At 37.5% G+C, this 21,920-nt stretch overlaps 2 protein-coding genes across 3 annotated transcripts in view; one reads left to right on the top strand and one right to left on the bottom strand.

Annotated features, from left to right (window-relative positions):
* The window catches only part of LOC117340530, a 113,487-nt gene extending 112,241 nt beyond the window's left edge, over nucleotides 1–1,246 (top strand). Inside the window, exon 16 of the mRNA XM_033902292.1 lies at nucleotides 842–1,246. Within this exon, the coding sequence (XP_033758183.1) occupies nucleotides 842–1,074 (233 nt within the window). The 3' untranslated portion in view covers nucleotides 1,075–1,246. The remainder of the gene's footprint in view (nucleotides 1–841) is intronic.
* Nucleotides 1,247–10,942: 9,696 nt separating this feature from the next.
* Nucleotides 10,943–20,590, bottom strand: LOC117345074 (uncharacterized protein C1orf131 homolog). 2 transcript variants are annotated; one of them, XM_033908019.1, is made up of 7 exons: nucleotides 20,542–20,590; nucleotides 15,558–15,646; nucleotides 14,491–14,888; nucleotides 13,938–14,105; nucleotides 12,241–12,327; nucleotides 11,873–11,922; nucleotides 10,943–11,069 (listed from the first exon to the last, which is right to left on the bottom strand). In XM_033908019.1, exons 2-7 carry the CDS (start codon nucleotides 15,610–15,612, stop codon nucleotides 10,952–10,954), a joined length of 876 nt encoding a protein of 291 aa, XP_033763910.1. In that variant the 5' UTR covers nucleotides 15,613–15,646; nucleotides 20,542–20,590; the 3' UTR covers nucleotides 10,943–10,951. The 2 variants fall into 2 exon arrangements, with proteins under 2 accessions (XP_033763910.1, XP_033763918.1); XM_033908027.1 differs by having other exon boundaries at nucleotides 14,503–14,888.
* Between the last annotated feature and the right edge of the window lie 1,330 nt (nucleotides 20,591–21,920).

Genomic DNA, 21,920 nt, shown 5'->3' with positions numbered 1-21,920 from the left:
TCTCAGTCTCTACACTTGTTATGCTTCTCACTGGTTTAGACATATATGATTATTGATACATTAAAATATTTCCTGGAATGAAGTAAATTAAATGTCTTGAAACCAAACTTAAGTCGTATAGATAAGTCAATACATGAGATTCATTTTGTAACATTGAATCGACATACAATCTATAAGCTTTCTTAGTGTTTCGTGTGAAGGAAACGACTTTGAAATGGTCTATTATAACTTACATAATTATAGAAAAAGTGTGTTCCTGGAAACACTTTAAAACTCGTGATAGATGATGAAAAAGTGGTAGTTGTAGATATTCATGTGAACGTTTCCAATGTGATATTTTGATATAAAATAGAACTTGTTGTCTTCATCCATCTCCATGTTACTTTTATTTCTAGTTTGTTTACAGTTTTGAATTATCATTCGTTACACTTTACCATCGTAAAGCACTGACTGAAATTTGTCTCTTGATTCAAAATTATTTACATAAACTTATCAATTGAATATTGACATGGCATGTTTATATTAACACTGAAAAGAGTCAAAATAAAACTTGTTTTGGGAGGTCTCACTCGGTCAGTAGGTATGAATGACGTAATAGCGTTGTAAAACGAAAGTATGTATGTAGTGTTGATCTCAATCTCGTAAATATTTTGAAAATAATTATCTTCACGAAAAACGATATCATGTACATAATTATAATTGTTTTAATAATTTCTCATTTTGTGATATTCAAATAAAATTACACTTTAAGAGTGATCCCTTTAAAAAACAATTTTGTTCTCATCATTATATAAACTAAGCTTGGTGTCGTTGTGGATTATAAAGTTTGTGAATGTTTCAGACGAGGAGGAGCTGGACGCGACAGACATTAAGACGTGTCTAAGGGTGGTAATACAGGCCAAGTTAGAACGACAAGGATTCATCTATCTTCCCGCCAAAGAAAAATACAGCGTGGAGAAAGTGACGAACGCCGAGGACGCTATCCGGGTCACGGAGGAGTGGATGAAAACAGAGGGGGCACAAGAACTGATGGGCAAGAAAAAGGACAACAGTTTCACAAAGTGGCTCAAGTAAACAGATTCAAAAGACGCGTCTTTGTAGATATTTCAAGCTATGACTAGATGACTTGAAGGTCATGCCACTTGTCGAATTGAACGTATCCACGGGAAAATGATTCGTCTTTAGATATTTCATCATCTTGTACGTAACATTTATAGTGACCTTATCCAGCTCAATACCTAGACTGTACTCGGTAAAACAATCGTCAGTCTTAACATTACAATTATGTTATCTATTGTTTTCCATTATTTATTTTATCTATTATTTTCCATTCTTTATGTTATCTATTGTTTTCCATTATTTATCTATTGTTTTCCATTATTTATTCTATTGTTTTCCATTATTTATTCTATTGTTTTCCAGTATTTATTTCATCTATTGTTTTCCATTATTCATGTTATCTATTGTTTTCCCTTATTTATTCTATCTATTGTTTTCCAGTATTTATTTCATCTATTGTTTTCCATTATTCATGTTATCTATTGTTTTCCATTATTTATTTTATCTATTGTATTCCATTATTTATTTTATCTATTGTTTTCCATTATTTTTGTTATCTATTGTTTTCCATTATTTATTCTATCTATTGTTTTGGGCGGACATGATCTGTCAGTCCGCGATATTTGTCGTCATTGTAAAGACATGCCTGTAGATAAATGGGATGTTTATTTAAATTAGCTTTATGTTCTCCTTCGTTCCTCATCCTTACATAAATCATTTCATATCTATTTCCAATGAAAACATAAACCAAATACTTTTTCGACAATTTAATAGCATGTGAGATACGTGTACAGCAGTGTTTCGAATAATTAGCTGTAACTTTCATTGACAATAACAAAGAGGAGTACATATATAATTGGGTTACTTCCCTTGTCATCAATAAATGGTTATTATATGTAACATCCCTTAAAACCCCGTTATACTACAATTTATCAACGGAAAGCGCACTAGGAAGGGGTTTTATAGCTAACTGGGGAAGACAGGGACATTAATGACAAAAATGGGGAAAATGTCCTGGTAAGGTTGGCATCAAGAAATGTATGAGAAAGAAAGGGGCAGTATATCTAGATTTTAATTCCATTTAAATTCGTTCGTCGGAAAATTTAACGTTTTCTTTGTAGATCTTCCATTAATGAATGTCAGTTACTTTCAATTAGATGGTTTTGTCATTATTTTTGTAATACACAGATATACTAACGTTCGGTTGTTTTCACAATATTAAATGTGTTCTCTTACGCGATATCGTCCTAATGATTTATATTGTAGTAACTCTCACCACTACATAGCACTAGTACTTACAAACGAGGTCATTATACCCAGTTATAGCCACTATACAGTATATCCTGGTCTTAGAAAATATGAAAATACCACTTTGTATATTCATTAGGTTTGCTTCTCCACGTGCTGAATACAATGTGTTAATGTGTCGAAAAAATGACGAAGTTTGTATTCTCGTTTTTCAAATATTTTGAAAATTTAAATTTACACACATTTTACGTGCTTTCATGGTAAAATTAGGAGCTTACAAATACCCCCCAAAAATAATTTCACAGTTAATATATCAAAATAATCGAGAGCTACAATATTCATTTGACTCTACGCAAATCTTATTGAATAAATCAGGCCTCAGGAAAATTGTAATAGAAATGAAGAAATCAGGAAGCCTGTTTCAAGCTTTGAGCAGTAACGACATATCTTTTCTTATCATTATTTTGTCATTGTTTTTTTCGTTGTTTATGTTGTCCAGACAAAAGTCTATAATATGTCGTTATAACAAGATATATATATGCATTGTACAAAGATATTGTTACACAATTCCAACTCCTGTGATAGAAAATATTGATGTTATACTCAATTGTTTTACGTTAACAAATAATGATTGTTTGTCGACATTGTTTTATTTATATCTTTTGTAATTTAATTGTTAATTGTTTTGCCATTTTATATAACATCTCTGTATTGTACGCGATCTGTACACACAATAAATCATGCTTCTTTTACACTGCATTCAGTCATGTTTCTCCAGTATCAACAGAATAATTTCTGTTCACTACACATCATATACAAACATTACTCCACACACAATCATCCCTGTTCACTACCTATTGTATACAAACATTACTCCACACACAATCCTCCCTGTTCACTACATATCGTATACAAACATTACTCCACACACAATCCTCCCTGTTCACTACCTATTGTATACAAACAATACTCCACACACAAACCTCCCTGTTCACTACATATCGTATACAAACATTACTCCACACACAATCCCCCCTGTTCACTACATATCGTATACAAACATTACTCCACACACAAACCTCCCTGTTCACTACCTATTGTATACAAACATTACTCCACACACAATCCTCCCTGTTCACTACATATCGTATACAAACATTACTCCACACACAATCCTCCCTGTTCACTACCTATCGTATACAAACATTACTCCACACACAATCCTCCCTGTTCACTACATATCGTATACAAACATTACTCCACACACAATCCTCCCTGTTCACTACATATCGTATACAAACATTACTCCACACACAATCCTCCCTGTTCACTACATATCGTATACAAACATTACTCCACACACAATCCTCCCTGTTCACTACATACCGTATACAAACAATCCTCCACACACAATCCTCCCTGTTCACTACATATCGTATACAAACTGTTCCTTTACATATCGTATTAAAACATTACTTCATACTTAAACATCCCAGTTCACTACATATCGTATTCAAACATTACTCGATTTTCAATGCCGCCTCTCATGTACGCAGTTTATTCGTCAATTATATTTCATACCAATCGTGTTTACTCTTTATCTTATTTATGTGATATCCTGTGTCCCCCTATTGTTTCCATTAATTGTTGATATCCTGCGTCCCCCCTATTTTTTCCATTAATTGTTGATATCCTGCGTCCCCCCTATTGTTTCCATTAATTGTTGATATACTGTGTCTCCTATTGTTTCCATTAATTGTTGATATCCTTTGTCTCCTATTGTTTCCATTAATTGTTGATATCCTGTATCCCCTATTGTTTCCATTAATTGTTGATACCCTGCGTCCCCTATTGTTTCCATTAATTGTTTATATCCTGTGTCCCCTATTGTTTGTTTTAATTGCTGATTTACTGCGTCCCCTATTGTTTGTTTTAATTGTTGATATTCTGTGTCCCCTTTTGTTTCCATTAATTGTTGATATCCTGTGTCCCCCCTATTGTTTCCATTAATTGTTAATATCCTGTCCCCAATTGTTTCCATTAATTGTTTATATCCTTTGTCCCCTATTGTTTCCATTAATTGTTGATATCCTGTGTCCCCCCTATTGTTTCCATTAATTGTTAATATCCTGTCCCCAATTGTTTCCATTAATTGTTGATATCCTGTGTCCCCTATTGTTTCCATTAATTGTTGAGATCCTGCGGTCCCTATTGTTTCCATCAATTGTTGATATCCTGTGTCCCCTTTTGTTCCCATCAATCGTTGATATCCTTTGTCCCCTATTGTTTGTTTTAATTGTTGATATCCTGCATCTCCTATTGTTTCCATTAATTGTTGATTTACTGCGTCCCCTATTGTTTGTTTTAATTGTTGATATACTGCGTCCCCTATTGTTTGTTTTAATTGTTGATATCCTGTGTCCCCTATTGTTTCCATTAATTGTTGATATCCTGTCCCCTATTGTTTCCATTAATCGTTGATATCCTGTCCCCTATTGTTTCCATTAACTGTTGATATACTGCGTCCCCTATTGTTTGTTTTAATTGTAGATATACTGCGTCCCCTATTGTTTGTTTTAATTGTTGATATCCTGTGTCCCCTATTGTTTCCATTAATCGTTGATATCCTGTCCCCTATTGTTTCCATTAATCGTTGATATCCTATCCCCCATTGTTTTCATTAACTGTTGATATACTGCGTCCCCTATTGTTTGTTTTAATTGTTGATACAGCTGTTTTTGTTACAGTACGTTTCGTTATACTGGTTTCTGTGTTGGTTTTTTCACATTTAATATATCTATTACCAAATAAAATTGTCCTTTTATCGGATAAAACTGTTTCCTTATTTGTATTGGCTGATGAATTTGTTACATTGAGTCCTGGAATGTAAATATCATGTAAAGTATTCTTCAAAAGGGAATGTGTCAACCTATTGAACTTTACTCTATGTGATGTCCAACACACCTTGACATTAGACCATAGGTCATGTCCCACACACCTTGACATTAGACCGTAGGTCATGTCCCACACACCTTGACATATGACTGTAGGTCATGTCCCACACACCTTGACATTAGACCGTAGGTCATGTCCCACACACCTTGACATATGACTGTAGGTTATGTCCCACAAACCTTGACATTTGACCCACACACCTTGACATTTGACCGTAGGTCATGTCCCACACACCTTGACATATGACTAGGTCATGTCCCACACACCTTGACATATGACTGTAGGTCATGTCCCACACACCTTGACATATGAACGTAGGTCATGTCCCACACACCTTGACATTTGACGGTAGGTTATGTCCCACACACCTTGACATTTGACCGTAGGTCATGTCCCACACACCTTGACATTTGACCGTAGGTCATGTCCCACACACCTTGACATATGAACGTAGGTCATGTCCCACACACTTTGACATTTGACCGTAGGTTATGTCCCACACACCCTGACATTTGACCGTAGGTCATGTCCCACACACTTTGACATTTGACCGTAGGTCATGTCCCACACACCTTGACATTTGACCGTAGGTCATGTCCCACACACCTTGACATATGACCGTAGGTAATGTCCCACACACCTTGACATTAGACCGTAGGTCATGTCCCACACACCTTGACATATGACCGTAGGTCATGTCCCACACACTTTGACATTTGACCGTAGGTCATGTCCCACACCTTAACATTTGACCGTAGGTCATGTCCCACACACCTTGACATTTGACCGTAGGTTATGTCCTACACACCTTGACATTTGACCGTAGGTCATGTCCTACACACCTTGACATATGACTAGGTCATGTCCCACACACCTTGACATTTGACCATAGGTTATGTCCCACATACCTTGACATTTGACCCACACACCCTGACATATGACTGTAGGTCATGTCCCACACAACTTGACATTTGACCCACACCTTGACATTTGACCCACACACCTTGACATTTGACCCACACACCTCGACATTTGACCCATACACCTTGACATTTGACGGTAGGTTATGTCCAACACACCTTGACATTTGACCCACACACCTTGACATTTGACCCACACACCTCGACATTTGACCCACACACCTTGACATTTGACGGTAGGTTATGTCCAACACACCTTGACATTTGACCCACACACCTTGACATTTGACCGTAGGTTATGTCCCACATACCTTGACATTTGACCCACACACCTTGACATTTGACCGTAGGTTATGTCCCACACAACTTGACATTTGACCCACACACCTTGACATTTGACCCACACACCTCGACATTTGACCACACACCTTGACATTTGACCCACACACCTTGACATTTGACGGTAGGTTATGTCCAACACACCTTGACATTTGACGGTAGGTTATGTCCCACACACCTTGACATATGACTAGGTCATGTCCCACACACCTTGACATATGACTGTAGGTCATGTCCCACACACCTTGACATTTGACCGTAGGTCATGTCCCACACACCTTGACATTTGACCGTAGGTCATGTCCCACACACCTTGACATATGACTGTAGGTCATGTCCCACACACCTTGACATTAGACCGTAGGTCATGTCCCACACACCTTGGCATTTGACCGTAGGTCATGTCCCACACACCTTGACATTTGACCGTAGGTCATGTCCCACACACCTTGACATATGAACGTAGGTCATGTCCCACACACTTTGACATTTGACCGTAGGTTATGTACCACACACCCTGACATTTGACCGTAGGTCATGTCCCACACACTTTGACATTTGACCGTAGGTCATGTCCCACACACCTTGACATTTGACCGTAGGTCATGTCCCACACACCTTCACATATGACTAGGTCATGTCCCACACATCTTGACATTAGACCGTAGGTCATGTCCCACACACCTTGACATATGACCGTAGGTCATGTCCCACACACCCTGACATTTGACCGTAGGTCATGTCCCACACCTTAACATTTGACCGTAGGTCATGTCCTACACACCTTGACATTTGACCGTAGGTCATGTCCTACACACCTTGACATATGACTAGGTCATGTCCCACACACCTTGACATTTGACCATAGGTTATGTCCCACATACCTTGACATTTGACCCACACACCTTGACATATGACTGTAGGTCATGTCCCACACAACTTGACATTTGACCCACACCTTGACATTTGACCCACACACCTTGACATTTGACCCACACACCTCGACATTTGACCCATACACCTTGACATTTGACGGTAGGTTATGTCCAACACACCTTGACATTTGACCCACACACCTTGACATTTGACCCACACACCTCGACATTTGACCCACACACCTTGACATTTGACGGTAGGTTATGTCCAACACACCTTGACATTTGACCCACACACCTTGACATTTGACCGTAGGTTATGTCCCACATACCTTGACATTTGACCCACACACCTTGACATTTGACCGTAGGTTATGTCCCACACACCTTGACATTTGACCCACACACCTTGACATTTGACCCACACACCTCGACATTTGACCCACACACCTTGACATTTGACCCACACACCTTGACATTTGACGGTAGGTTATGTCCAACACACCTTGACATTTGACGGTAGGTTATGTCCCACACACCTTGACATTTGACGGTAGGTTATGTCCCACACACCTTGACATTTGACCCACACACCTTGACATTTGACCGTAGGTTATGTACCACACACCCTGACATTTGACCGTAGGTCATGTCCCACACACTTTGACATTTGACCGTAGGTCATGTCCCACACACCTTGACATTTGACCGTAGGTCATGTCCCACACACCTTGACATATGACTAGGTCATGTCCCACACATCTTGACATTAGACCGTAGGTCATGTCCCACACACCTTGACATATGACCGTAGGTCATGTCCCACACACTTTGACATTTGACCGTAGGTTATGTCCCACACACCCTGACATTTGACCGTAGGTCATGTCCCACACCTTAACATTTGACCGTAGGTCATGTCCTACACACCTTGACATTTGACCGTAGGTCATGTCCTACACACCTTGACATATGACTAGGTCATGTCCCACACACCTTGACATTTGACCATAGGTTATGTCCCACATACCTTGACATTTGACCCACACACCTTGACATATGACTGTAGGTCATGTCCCACACAACTTGACATTTGACCCACACCTTGACATTTGACCCACACACCTTGACATTTGACCCACACACCTCGACATTTGACCCATACACCTTGACATTTGACGGTAGGTTATGTCCAACACACCTTGACATTTGACCCACACACCTTGACATTTGACCCACACACCTCGACATTTGACCCACACACCTTGACATTTGACGGTAGGTTATGTCCAACACACCTTGACATTTGACCCACACACCTTGACATTTGACCGTAGGTTATGTCCCACATACCTTGACATTTGACCCACACACCTTGACATTTGACCGTAGGTTATGTCCCACACAACTTGACATTTGACCCACACACCTTGACATTTGACCCACACACCTCGACATTTGACCCACACACCTTGACATTTGACCCACACACCTTGACATTTGACGGTAGGTTATGTCCAACACACCTTGACATTTGACGGTAGGTTATGTCCCACACACCTTGACATTTGACGGTAGGTTATGTCCCACACACCTTGACATTTGACCCACACACCTTGACATTTGACCGTAGGTTATGTCCCACACACCTTGACATTTGACCCACACACCTTGACATTTGACCGTAGGTTATGTCCCACACACCTTGACATTTGACTGTAGGTCATGTCCCACACACCTTGACAATTGACCGTAGGTTATGTCCCACACACCTTGACATTTGACCGTAGGTTATGTCCAACACACCTTGACATTTGACCCACACACCTTGACATTTGACCCACACACCTCGACATTTGACCCACACACCTTGACCTTTGACCGTAGGTCATGTCCCACACACCTTGACATTTGACCGTAGGTCATGTCCCACACACCTTGACATTTGACCCACACCTTGACATTTGACCGTAGGTTATGTCCCACACACCTTGACATTTGACCCACACACCTTGACATTTGACCGTAGGTTATGTCCCACACACCTTGACCTTTGACCCACACACCTTGACCTTTGACCGACCATGCCCACATTCCAACACCTTGAGGATATAGTCCGACGAGAATGAGCTGTGGCATTACAATTTTCGTGGAATATTTTGATTTTGATCAATTAAATTAAATTCATAATTATCAATATTGCTTTTCAAAACAAACATGAAGTACATGTGTACGCTCAACAGCGTCATTATTTTAAGAGAATCTACATGATGTAAAACTATGTCTCAGGTGTTACATATCTAGGCAAAAATATTTAATTATGACATCCTTCCAGCACCAGTCATGGCTTGAGTGCTTACTTATCTTATGTTTCATTAAAAAAAACATTATCTAAAATATCAAACAGATTCATTTTAGTGTGAATGCAAAGTTTAATCAACATTTTAGGTATGTTTAGATTTCTTTCCATACAGTTAAGGCCGGAGTGTTGTTGCCACCTGCAGCATCGTCCATCATTGGCTCACCAATAGTGCCGAGCCAACCGTGTACAATTTAAATATCAAGAAATGTGTGTGTATATTTTGAACCTGGAGTATTACTTTTCGGAGACAGACATGATCACAGAGTAACAATGAAGATCGGGTACTAAATATTTAACAGCAGGGTTAACCTGGTAGGTCAGAAACATTTCCTCACCCATACATATGTCTTCAAATGGCTTCTCATCAGTGAACCGTCCAGGCTGCAATCACTTTTTGTTACCTCTATTCTCTCTACAACTAAAGCTTTATTTGTTCAATTAAGGGAAATATTGACTCAGATATCGGTGATGGCTATACCAGCCACCATTTGGGATTGTAATGTTCAAAGTTTCAAAGACTTTTCTTGAAAGCAACTGAATTGATCTTCTTGAAGCTGGAAACTTGTCCAATACAAATCTTTACTGCACATGTCACATTTTGAGCATGATCGACTATTCAAGAAGGCTACTACGAAGTTGCCTTTTGAAATGTTTTGTTTAGCATGGAATTATGTTGGTTAAGCATCATCCAGTATTTAAGATGTCCTCAGCACCCAATTTGAGTTTCAACACTTAAATATTGTTACTCTGATAGATCCTAGTTCTAAGTAAGGTTTAACATTAAAAATCTCTCCAAATTATTAAGTTTGACATATCTTGTCTGAAGTCTTTCTGACTTTAGAACAAGCTACCACATAATTCACTCTCTATGGGTAAGACTGTCAACATTGTATATCACTAATGGGTCCCTAGGTGTTCAGCACGCTTATAAGTCAAAGATAGATTATCTTGTGGCTAAACCTTTCTGAGGACAGTTGCAATAGTTATAAAACAAAATTGAAAATAAAACACTTTTGAACTCACCCTAATGTCTATCAGGCCTGATCAACAGATTCAAATTATATATACAAGCTGTCACACAACTTTGTATCAATGAGCATCTCTATGTTAAGATCACTGACCCTGTTTTATGACAGGATGTCTATTCATCGAAAGTATACTAAAAAGATATAAAAAAACAATAATAAGTGTATTTATCGTTTATTTTTCCTTTTGAATCCCTTAAGATCTGTTTTCTTGATGAACTGTATGCCATCCTTGTAACGACCGACTTGTCCATCCAACACGCCTACATCATTTCTGTCTTTAGACCTACACAAACAAAAAATGTTAAGTAATTTCTCGTCTTAAATCATAGCCCTTTTCATAGATTAACTTTTTTTACAAAAGCAGAATGATTCCTTCCTGTACCAGTGTAAAGGATAATTTGTCAAAATTACAGACAACAAAGGGAGTGTCATACCTTATTGTTTTCACACTGAATATCAAACCACATCATATTTGTCAACCTGAACAACAGCTGTATGAATGGTATATATATGTATATATGGTGTATATGAACATATTTTATGAAATCATGTACGAGTTTGGTGTAGAGGATCTTGAGATTCTGTTCGGAATATTAAACTAATTAACAGGCATCAGGCATCAAGTTGTAACACAGTGTAATGACTGGAATTTAGGAAATTCACAAAGATTAATATGGCAGATGAGCAAATATATATTTTTGTTAACGTTGCATTGTATAATAAAACCCCATCCTGTATACCATTACATACCTGTCTTTTACTTAATAGCCCAAGTCCAATCACTACGCCATACTTAATAAACTACTAAAGGTTTTACAGTAGCTTTGGGAATTTCCTGAAGGTTCATACTTATTACTATATAAACATTCGTGATCAGAGTGTATGTTATATCTAATACCAAGGTTTATACTAATTACTATATAAACATTCGTGATCAGGGTGTATGTTATATCTAATACCAAGGTTTATACTAATTACTATATAAACATTCGTGATCAGGGTGTATGTTATATCTAATACCAAGGTTCATACTAATTACTATATAAACATTCGTGATCAGAATCAGGACAATTATTAACAACTTACTTTTTCTTTGTGTTTTTTGAGCTTGTCACCTTGTACCCCAGTCCTCGATCCTGTTACATAGAAAAACAAGAGATTGCTGTGAAGTTGAAAAGTCTACATGTGTATAAAAAAATAACAGGTGAGAGGAGAAGAGGCAACCACCTTTTATCTTTAACTTTTTTTTTTTTTTTTTTTTGGGGGGGGGTGTATTTAGGTTTTCTTCTATCTGAAAACCATTTGCACAATACCATCCTAAATGACAACAGTGATTAATGTAAGTGAACATACAGAAACTTATTTCATAAATGTTAAATAACATAATTATTATTTACCCTCTGAATCTTTTTTCCCCATTAACTTATAAAGTAGCTCACTTAAAGTACACTTACCACAACCTTCTTCTCTTTAGCCGATTGCTTTTCCTGTTTCCTCATCTCTAGGAATTCTTTATAGTTATAGAACTTGTTCTTCGGAAGCTATAGACAATAGGATATAAACTGACAGCCTTACACAAGTCATTTATAGACAATGGAATTGTTCTTGGGAAGCTGTAGACAATAGGATATAAACTGACAGCCTTACACAAGTCATTTATAAACAGTGGAATTGTTCTAGGGAAGCTGTAGACAATAGGATATAAACTGACAGCCTTACACAAGTCATTTATAGACAATGGAATTGTTCTTGGGAAGCTGTATATGTAGACAATAGGATATAAACTGACAGCCTTACACAAGTCATTTATAGACAATGGAATTGTTCTTGGGAAGCTGTGACAATAGGATATAAACTGACAGTCTTACACAAGTCATTTATAGACAATGGAATTGTTCTTGGGAAGGTGTAGACAATAGGATATAAAACTGACAGCCTTACACAAGTCATTTATAAACAGTGGAATTGTTCTTGGGAAGGTGTAGACAATAGGATATAAAACTGACAGTCTTACACAAGTCATTTATAGACAGTGGAATTGTTCTTGGGAAGGTGTAGACAATAGGATATAAACTGACAGCCTTACACAAGTCATTTATAAACAGTGGAATTGTTCTTGGGAAGCTGTAGACAATAGGATATAAACTGACAGCCTTACACAAGTCAATAATAAACAATGGAATTGTTCTAGGGAAGCTGTAGACAATAGGATATAAACTGACAGCCTTACACAAGTCATTTATAAACAGTGGAATTGTTCTTGGGAAGCTGTATACAATAGGATATAAAACTGACAGCCTTACACAAGTCATTTATAAACAGTGGAATTGTTCTAGGGAAGCTGTAGACAATAGGATATAAACTGACAGTCTTACACAAGTCATTTATAAACAGTGGAATTGTTCTAGGGAAGCTGTAGACAATAGGATATAAACTGACAGCCTTACACAAGTCATTTATAAACAGTGGAATTGTTCTAGGGAAGCTGTAGACAATAGGATATAAACTGACAGCCTTACACAAGTCATTTATAAACAATGGAATTGTTCTTGGGAAGCTGTATACAATAGGATATAAACTGACAGCCTTACACAAGTCATTTATAGACAATGGAATTGTTCTAGGGAAGCTGTAGACAATAGGATATAAACTGACAGTCTTACACAAGTCATTTATAGACAGTGGAATTGTTCTTGGGAAGCTGTATACAATAGGATATAAACTGACAGCCTTACACAAGTCATTTATAGACAATGGAATTGTTCTTGGGAAGCTGTAGACAATAGGATATAAACTGACAGCCTTACACAAGTCATTTATAGACAATGGAATTGTTCTTGGGAAGCTGTATACAATAGGACATAAACTGACAGCCTTACACAAGTCATTTATAGACAGTGGAATTGTTTACCGAAGTCTAAAACCTATATCAACAGAACACACCAATTAACTCTATATAATATACCTGAAATGCATAATGTTATCTTAATGTGTGTTTACATGTAAGAGTTCATCACTGATTACAGATAACGAACAGCCAATATAGCCGTTATTTAAACTATTTACCATAAACAATGATTGCTATTTTTAGTGATGGACTCTCTCTAAATGTTATAAGTTCTTGCCATATATGACACCAGTAGTAATTTACCTTGGCTCCCAACTTGACCAGAAATGATGTCATGGCGTCATCTTTCTCACTGCCACTGAACCCTTTAATTCCAACCTTTTGCACTTCAAATCTGGCTTTCTTCATGTCAAACTCAGGTTGATCCTCAGTCGTACTGGAACTTTGTTCAGAACTAGATCCCTGTGACCTCTTTAAAAAAAATCATGATGTTTTCATATCATTAAATCTTCAGAAGTGGACGTATCTGTTTCCAATTCAACATTCTAATTAAATAATCTTCAATATTAGTAAACAAGATTTACCACTTTGTGTTATTCAAGGTATCATCTACATGTACATATTTCGAAAAATGATTTAAAACACTTCACTGAATATCACAAGCAAGTCCCAGGCTAAGATTGTCTACAAGTTGTTTGGGCATATGAATAATTTAACTTGTACATTAACATAAAACTTCACACTGCCTTTACACACCATGTATATAACCAGGATCTAAGAGCCTGTGTTTATAATTACATGAGATCTTACCTGTTTATAATTACCTGAGATCTTATAATTACCTGTTTATAATTACCTGAGATCTTACCTGTTCCAAACGGTACCTTTTGGTTGGGGCATGATATACTATAACCTCTGGACCCTTTTTAACAGCAGAGTTTGTTTTCACTTTCTCAGTTTTCTCATCACAAAGCTGGGGTTTAATATCACACTTTGACAAACCTAGAGAATTTTTCAAGTCCTTAAGATGTTTCTTTTCTCCTTTCACAGTCTTTGTTTGGCTAACTTCTTCAGTCACTTGGTCTAAACATTTTTTCTGTTCACTTTTCCGTTTTTTCTTTTTTTGCCTCCTGCTTTGTGTCGTTTGTGCCTCAGTAATGTCTGAATCACACTGATTTGATGACAATTTCCTTTTCCCAAATCTAGCTTTTTTCACACGTCTTTCATAATCATCATTGTCCAGCATTTGTTCATCTGTAAATTACCAAACTTTCATATGGAATCTGAGCAGACTTTTTAAAATACTTTTATATCATTTATTATATTATTAGTTGCATTTATCGACTATCACAAAGTGTACTTTCGATTAGATGACTACCATTACCATTGTCAGTTTGTATTTTATGTCATACCTAAACATTATTGTGTCATCTGATTGGAAAACAGGTTACAATATCTAAATGTTCTATTAAGTCAATAAATAAACACAAAACACATACAATTATACGGGGTATCCATATCTAGAAATATGTGTTTCCCAAATTGTACACTTGTACTATTTCATAATTTTTTTAACTTTAGAAATAAGATATCCTCAATATATTTTTCTTTCTTTCTAAAATATATCAAATTTAACTTAATTCAGACGGGTTGCATAATCTTTATTCTTCACAACATGGTAAGGAATAGACCCGTTTAAAGCATCTAGAGTTTTTATTCTCTAACTTTATAAATAGTTAAATAAGTGTAAAAATATTAACCATATAACATACTTAACCTTCCTTGGATTCATAGGGCAGAAACACTGGGAACATCTCTGATGAATGGAATCATCTTATATAATTATTCTTAATTTTTGCTGATTTATTTTCATACTGCAGTGTCACTTGAAAATATTATTTTGGCCTTCTTATATATACTTACTTATTTCTTCCAATCTTTTCAGAATTTTTTTCTGTAGTTTATCTTCAGTAGCCATGACTGCTACTTATGGGGTATATCCTTAAATATTTCTGAAATATTAAATTGATGTTTAAATAAACTGAAAAGGAAATGAGGAAGTAACATCAGAATGTATCATATATTACACTACCTCGGGTACAAAAATTACATCTCCGTGTTGCCAGATGTTCACTTTTTATAGTTACAAGTACAGATGTATATTGGGGCATCCAGTTGACCCTCAATTCTTAGCAATTCAAAAAGTCCAATCACCATAGGTCTCAGAAACATATAGACATAAATGTATATATCATATACATGTATAAACGTGTCCCTTCAAACACAAGACTCAAATGTGATTTTGGGGAGTCGAAAACATACTCTCAAGGGTCTGACTGGAAGCCCTATATATATCATATTTAAATATGCAAGTGTTTTGAACAGGAAATACATTATTGTACATTCCACTATCACAGTCCCAGGTCAGCTATCCAGTCTTCACTTGCCTTTTAAATTTATATATTAAAAGAGATATACCTTCAAGCCTGCAATACAGTCTTACCATAGCTAATTAATGCAAAGGGGGCATTAAACGGTAACAGGTCACCCGCACTATGAAATCTTGGCACTTCAGGACATCCAGCAGACCCTTGAGTATATGTTTTTGACTCCCTAAAATCAGAATTGACTCTTGGGTTGGAAGCTTAAAGGGACTTGTCTATTTGACATATGTTTTGATGACCCTTCACATTTCTGATAAATGGTGATTTGACTTCTGAAATTGCTTAATCTCAATGGTCAAGTGGATGCCCTCCGCTTACAGTTCAAGAAACATCAGCAGTTTTCCAGGATACCTCTGCACTTTCCATGGGACAACTTGGCACTTTCAATATATTTTTGGTACTTTTTTATACATAATTTAATTTAACTAGATTGTTAACACTGACAGCTCAGCAAGGGCCCTTCCATGTTGCTATATATCCTCCATAATCATCAAAAAGCCCATATGGAGTTCGACATCGGACCAAGAAGGACCACTTAGCCGTGTCCATGTCCGTCCTAGGGAGCTGTCCGGCCCTCTGGATGTACTGGAGGACCAAGTCTCACCTGAGGGAGGATACAGGCACCGGAGGAACTTGACCACTGGCCCCATCTATCACATCGCTAGAACATAGGCTAGCACACGCAGTGGAAGGAGACGTAAAACCAGTCCACCAACCAACCATCAAAAAGCCATTTCTCCATATCGCTGAGGTTGATTTGGTTTGGTTTATTTTGTTTAACGTCCTTTTAACAACCAGGGTCATTTAAGGACGTGCCAGGTGTTGGAGGTGGAGGATAGCCAGAGTATCCAACCTACGGTCAGTATCAGACAACTACCCCATGTGGGTTTCGAACTCGCAACTCAGAGGTGGAAGGCAGTGATAAAGTATAGAGACACTTTAACCAATCAGCCAATGTGGCCCCTCTGAAGTTGATATTTATCATGAACATGCAAGCACTTTCAATAAGAAAGCACTGTGTGAAGTTCGAGTCAGTGTAAGTTAAATATTCACATTTAGTAAGATTGACATGACCTTTGAATTTTGAATCTGAAAAGCAATTCTAATTGACATTTCATTTCTATCTAAAGTAATTGTGAACTTGACCTTTAACCTTCAAAGCTGAAAAGCAATTACAAGCAATTCAAACACTTTAACAAGAGATCCCAGAGGGATCTTGGCGCCCACCATTGAATGTTCTTCATAGGTTCCATGTCAGATTGATCTTTTCTCTACTTTTCTCTTCTTCTAAGTCTTACTAATCCGTGTAAATTCAGAAGAAACCTCTAGTACTTTTCAAACAAGGGAAACCTATATATAAAATTTAAGATTAAGGCACCAAGGGGAACCTATATATGGAATTTGAGAAAGATTCCTTCAGTACTTTCTGAGAAATAGCGATAACAAACTTCAATTGTCAAAATCCAAGATGGCTGCCTTTCGGCCATGCTGTTTTCTGATTGGTCTCAAAATACAATATGCATAACTAGGCACCTGGGGGAACCTATATATGAAATTTCAGGAAGATCCCTTCATTAGTTTCTTAGAAATAGCAATAACCAGTTTCAATTTTCGAAATCCAAGATGGCTGCCTGTCGGCCATGTTGTTTTCTGATTAGTCTCAAAATACAATATGCATAACTAGGCACCAAGGGAAACCTACATATGAAATTTCAGGAAGATTCCTTCAGTGCTTTCTGAGAATTATCGATAACAAACTTCAATTGTCAAAATCCAAGATGGCTGCCTGTCGGCCATGTTGTTTTCTGATTGGTCTCAAAATGCAATATGCATAACTAAGCACCAAGGGGAACCTACATATGAAATTGGAGAAAGATCCCTTCAGTACTTTCTCAGAAATAGCGATAACAAACTTCAATTGTCAAAATCGAAGATGGCTGCCTGACGGCCATCTTGTTTTCCGATCGGTCCCAAAATGCTATATGCATAACAAGGCACCAAGAGGAACCTACATATGAAATTTGAGAAAGATCCCTTCAGTACTTTCTCAGAAATAGCGATAACAAACTTCAATTGTCAAAATCCAAGATGGCTGCCTGACGGCCATCTTGTTTTCCGATCGGTCCCAAAATGCTATATGCATAACAAGGCACCAAGAGGAACCTACATATGAAATTTGAGAAAGATCCCTTCAGTACTTTCTCAGAAATAGCGATAACAAACTTCAATGGTCAAAATCCAAGATGGCTGCCTGTCGGCCATGTTGTTTTCCGATCGGTCCCAAAATGCAATATGCATAACTAGGCACCAAGGGGAACCTACATATGAAATTTGAGAAAGATCCCTTCAGTACTTTCTCAGAAATAGCGATAACAAACTTCAATGGTCAAAATCCAAGATGGCTGCCTGTCGGCCATGTTGTTTTCCGATCGGTCCCAAAATGGAATATGCATAACTAGGCACCAAGGGGAACCTACATATGAAATTTGAGAAAGATCCCTTCAGTACTTTCTGAGGATTAGCGATAACAGGAATTGTTTACGGACGGACGGACGGACGGAGGGAGGGACGGACGGACCACGGACCACGGACGCAGGGCGATTTGAATAGCCCACCATCTGATGATGGTGGGCTAAAAAAGAAGCATTGTATAATGTGTCACTTTGATATATTTTTCAAATGCAGATAAAAAACAGAAACATTCCAGTTAGGGCACTGTCTTAAGCTTGTTCACATTGTTTTACCGTGGTATTACAATCTAAAAGTGGCATATAACAGTTTCAACAGGCTATTCCACATCATACTCACTCTTTCAACAATACGATTACAACAAAATCAAAGTAGACTCATGGATTTGTGGCAGGTATAATGTACATATATTGTCATCGTCTAGCTTCGCGCTAGGGGAGATTTTCCTTTAGCTCAGTCAGTAGAGCAGATGACAAGTAAGTGGAGGGTCATTGGTTCGATCCCAATTGGAGGCACGTGCACTATACATCTTTCCCGTTACTGATTCATAAATATCATTGTTCAACAATCAAAACGTCACATGTACCTATATAGAGTTATGGAAAATAAGTACCGACTTTAAGCTTGTCTTCAAAAAGTGCCAAGTTAACCAAGTGTCGAAAATTTAAGTGCCGATCACGAGGTATCCAAGTGCCAACTTAACCAGGTGCCGAGGAGTCTACATTTATAGCTACAGCTGCAGGTGTGATATTATTTAATAGGTATTTAGACGGACGTCAAAAACTTTGATAAACCAAATACAGGGTAGGGTCTTCTCTCTTTTCCACTCATCTTCGATAGGGTAGGCGTATACCAGGGCTTTTTCTGGGGGCTTTTTGGGGCCGTTAATAGGCCCCATTCCCAATTGAAATTATTTCATATTTAAGCCAAATTCCCAAAATTTGCAGTTCAGCCCTGAAAAAATCTTTCCCAATTCACCAATTTTCTTCCCAAAATGAGACAAAAAGGCCCTTTCCCAAACCAGTGAGAAAAAGCCCTGTGTACGTAGCTGCTACTAAACAGTGCCAGGTTACGATTCATTCGGACTCGGAGAGTCTTCTAAAAAATTACCCATAAGTTCTACAAACGACTCCTTTCACTTCTCTTTCTCTCTTCCACTCTTTCCTTTTACTTCATACTGTACCCACTCTACTCAATTTCCAATCTGTTCTCGTCAGCTGAAATGCCGTAAGGCTGTAATAGTGGACGTATATACATAAAACCCATAAATAAATAGTCTAGCTACGATTCATTCGGTAAATTTGAACCCCAGAGCCTACTTAGTGGCTACTCTAATTTTCAATGGAATAGACGAGCTAGGTACTAGGGTATACGTACATCAGGTTGGGTACATGCTTATTTATCACTATCATAGCTATATAAGTTATTAATAGCTATACAAAACTGGCAGTCTGGCAGCGATAAATCAACTTTACCCAACCCAGGGCATCCAGTAGACCCTTGAGAGTATGTTTTTGACTCCCAAAATTGAGATCTGACTCGTGGGTTTGAAGGGACACGTCTATTTGACATATGTTTTGACCCTTCAGATTTCTGAGAAAAGGTGATTTGACTTCTGAAATTGCTAAAAGTCAAGGGTCAACTGGATGCCCTGCAACCTGTACGCTGATTGTATCCGATTTAAAATCAAACAGACGTGTACTCCAACAATGTTAGAGGTTTTACACGGCGAGATACTTTTGATAGGCGCCGTGTCGCAGTCGGCAAAATCATATCCGATAGAAAAAGAGCCGACCAGCGGCCTCTTATGTTATAGGAGTAACAGACGTGCTGATCATCGGCATGATTCAGAGTAAAATCTTATTTAAAATCTATCTTAGGCCCATTAAGAAATATTTTGTTTCATTGAAGTCATCAAAAATACGTTTAATTAAAGCTCACGCTCCTCGGTAGCATGCAAAGAACATTTACGTTAAAATAAACATTACACTCACGTTTCACTCCATGGAGGCCGCCATATTACTTTTGGTAGTAAAGGAACCGGATACGAACCTAGAATCCGGAATAAGTCCGAATTATTCCTCTGATTAATCGGATGTTTACAATTTGGAGTACGTCAAATTAAGGAAAAATGAAGGATGGCTATTTTGCATTTTATTGAAGAGAATTAGGATAAACCTGTGCATTTCTTTTTATTATTTTCTATGCAAAAACTGTAGAAAATGAATTTTAGCAAGATATTTTTTTTTTATAAAATATATATAAATGGTTAGATATTTCCCCTATGATGAAATGTTTTATTTTGTCCTTACCAAACAGGGTTACTGTCGAATACTACACCTGTAAGTATATCAAGCGGATCCGGGAATTTTTTTTTATAGCCTTAACAAAAAAAAACCTATGCCAACCGGGCACCCTCTTTGAATACTTAAGACCATTTTGTACCAGTCCTATTAAATTTGTTAGGCAATTTTGTACCAGTCCTGTGAAGAAGATCTTGCATTTTTCTTGATTTTATTAAGGTTCTTATATCAATTTACATCCAAGGGAAGGGATGGTAATTTGCTAGAGATTTAAACAGGAGCACATATGCTAGTCTAGATTTGGTTAAGGAATTGACTGCATCTTGTACAGAATTTTCCAAATTGACTGGCCAGTTGATTACTGGGTTTGGTATTAAATAATTGATAGTAATCATCTTGGATATATATAACTATACCTTCATTCTAAAGGTATAAGTACTACAATTAGGAATATCCATAATACAGTGTATATATTGATTCGTAATGGTCTGTGAATACATGGAATATTGCTTGTTTGTTTTTGTTTGTTTTTGTTTAACGTCCTATTAACAGCCAGGGTCATTTAAAGATGTGCCAGGTTTTGGAGCGGTCAGTACCTGGCAACTGCCCCACGTAGGTTTCAAACTCACAACCCAGTGGTGGAGGGTTAGTGATAAAGTGTCGGGACACCTTAACCACTCGGCCCCTGAATATTGAAGTAATTTAAGTCTCCCTTTATGATAATATCACTAATAATCAACTGTTATCTCTATAGTGTTCTGTAAGATGTCATACTTCATTCCTAGAGTTTGGAGGTCTATAAAGTGTTCTATATGGTATCATACTTCATTCCTAGAGTTTGGAGGTCTGTAGAGTGTTCTATAAGATGTCATACTTCATTCCTAGAGTTTGGAGGTCTGTAGAGTGTTCTATAAGATGTCATACTTCATTCCTAGAGTTTGGACGTCTATAAAGTGTTCTATAAGATGTCATACTTCATTCCTAGAGTTTGGAGGTCTATAGAATGTTCTATAAGATGTCATACTTCATTCCTAGAGTTTGGAGGTCTATAGAGTGTTCTATATGATATC

Source organism: Pecten maximus, chromosome 2 (genome assembly GCF_902652985.1).
Source record: "Pecten maximus chromosome 2, xPecMax1.1, whole genome shotgun sequence".
Classification (NCBI taxonomy): Eukaryota; Metazoa; Mollusca; class Bivalvia; order Pectinida; family Pectinidae; genus Pecten; species Pecten maximus.
Note: the sequence above shows the minus strand (reverse complement) of the source record. Positions and strands in the feature narration are given on the sequence as shown.

Bases quoted from the DNA above. Each gene is read 5' to 3' on its own strand.
- LOC117345074 (XM_033908019.1), bottom strand. From the start codon at position 15,612: ATGGCTACTGAAGATAAACTACAGAAAAAAATTCTGAAAAGATTGGAA. The intron at 11,923-12,240 runs GTAAGTGTACTT...TCTATGTAACAG, and splicing joins CTAAAGAGAAGAAGGTTGTG to GATCGAGGACTGGGGTACAA. The intron at 11,070-11,872 runs GTAAGTTGTTAA...TTGTTTGTGTAG, and splicing joins TCAAAAAACACAAAGAAAAA to GTCTAAAGACAGAAATGATG.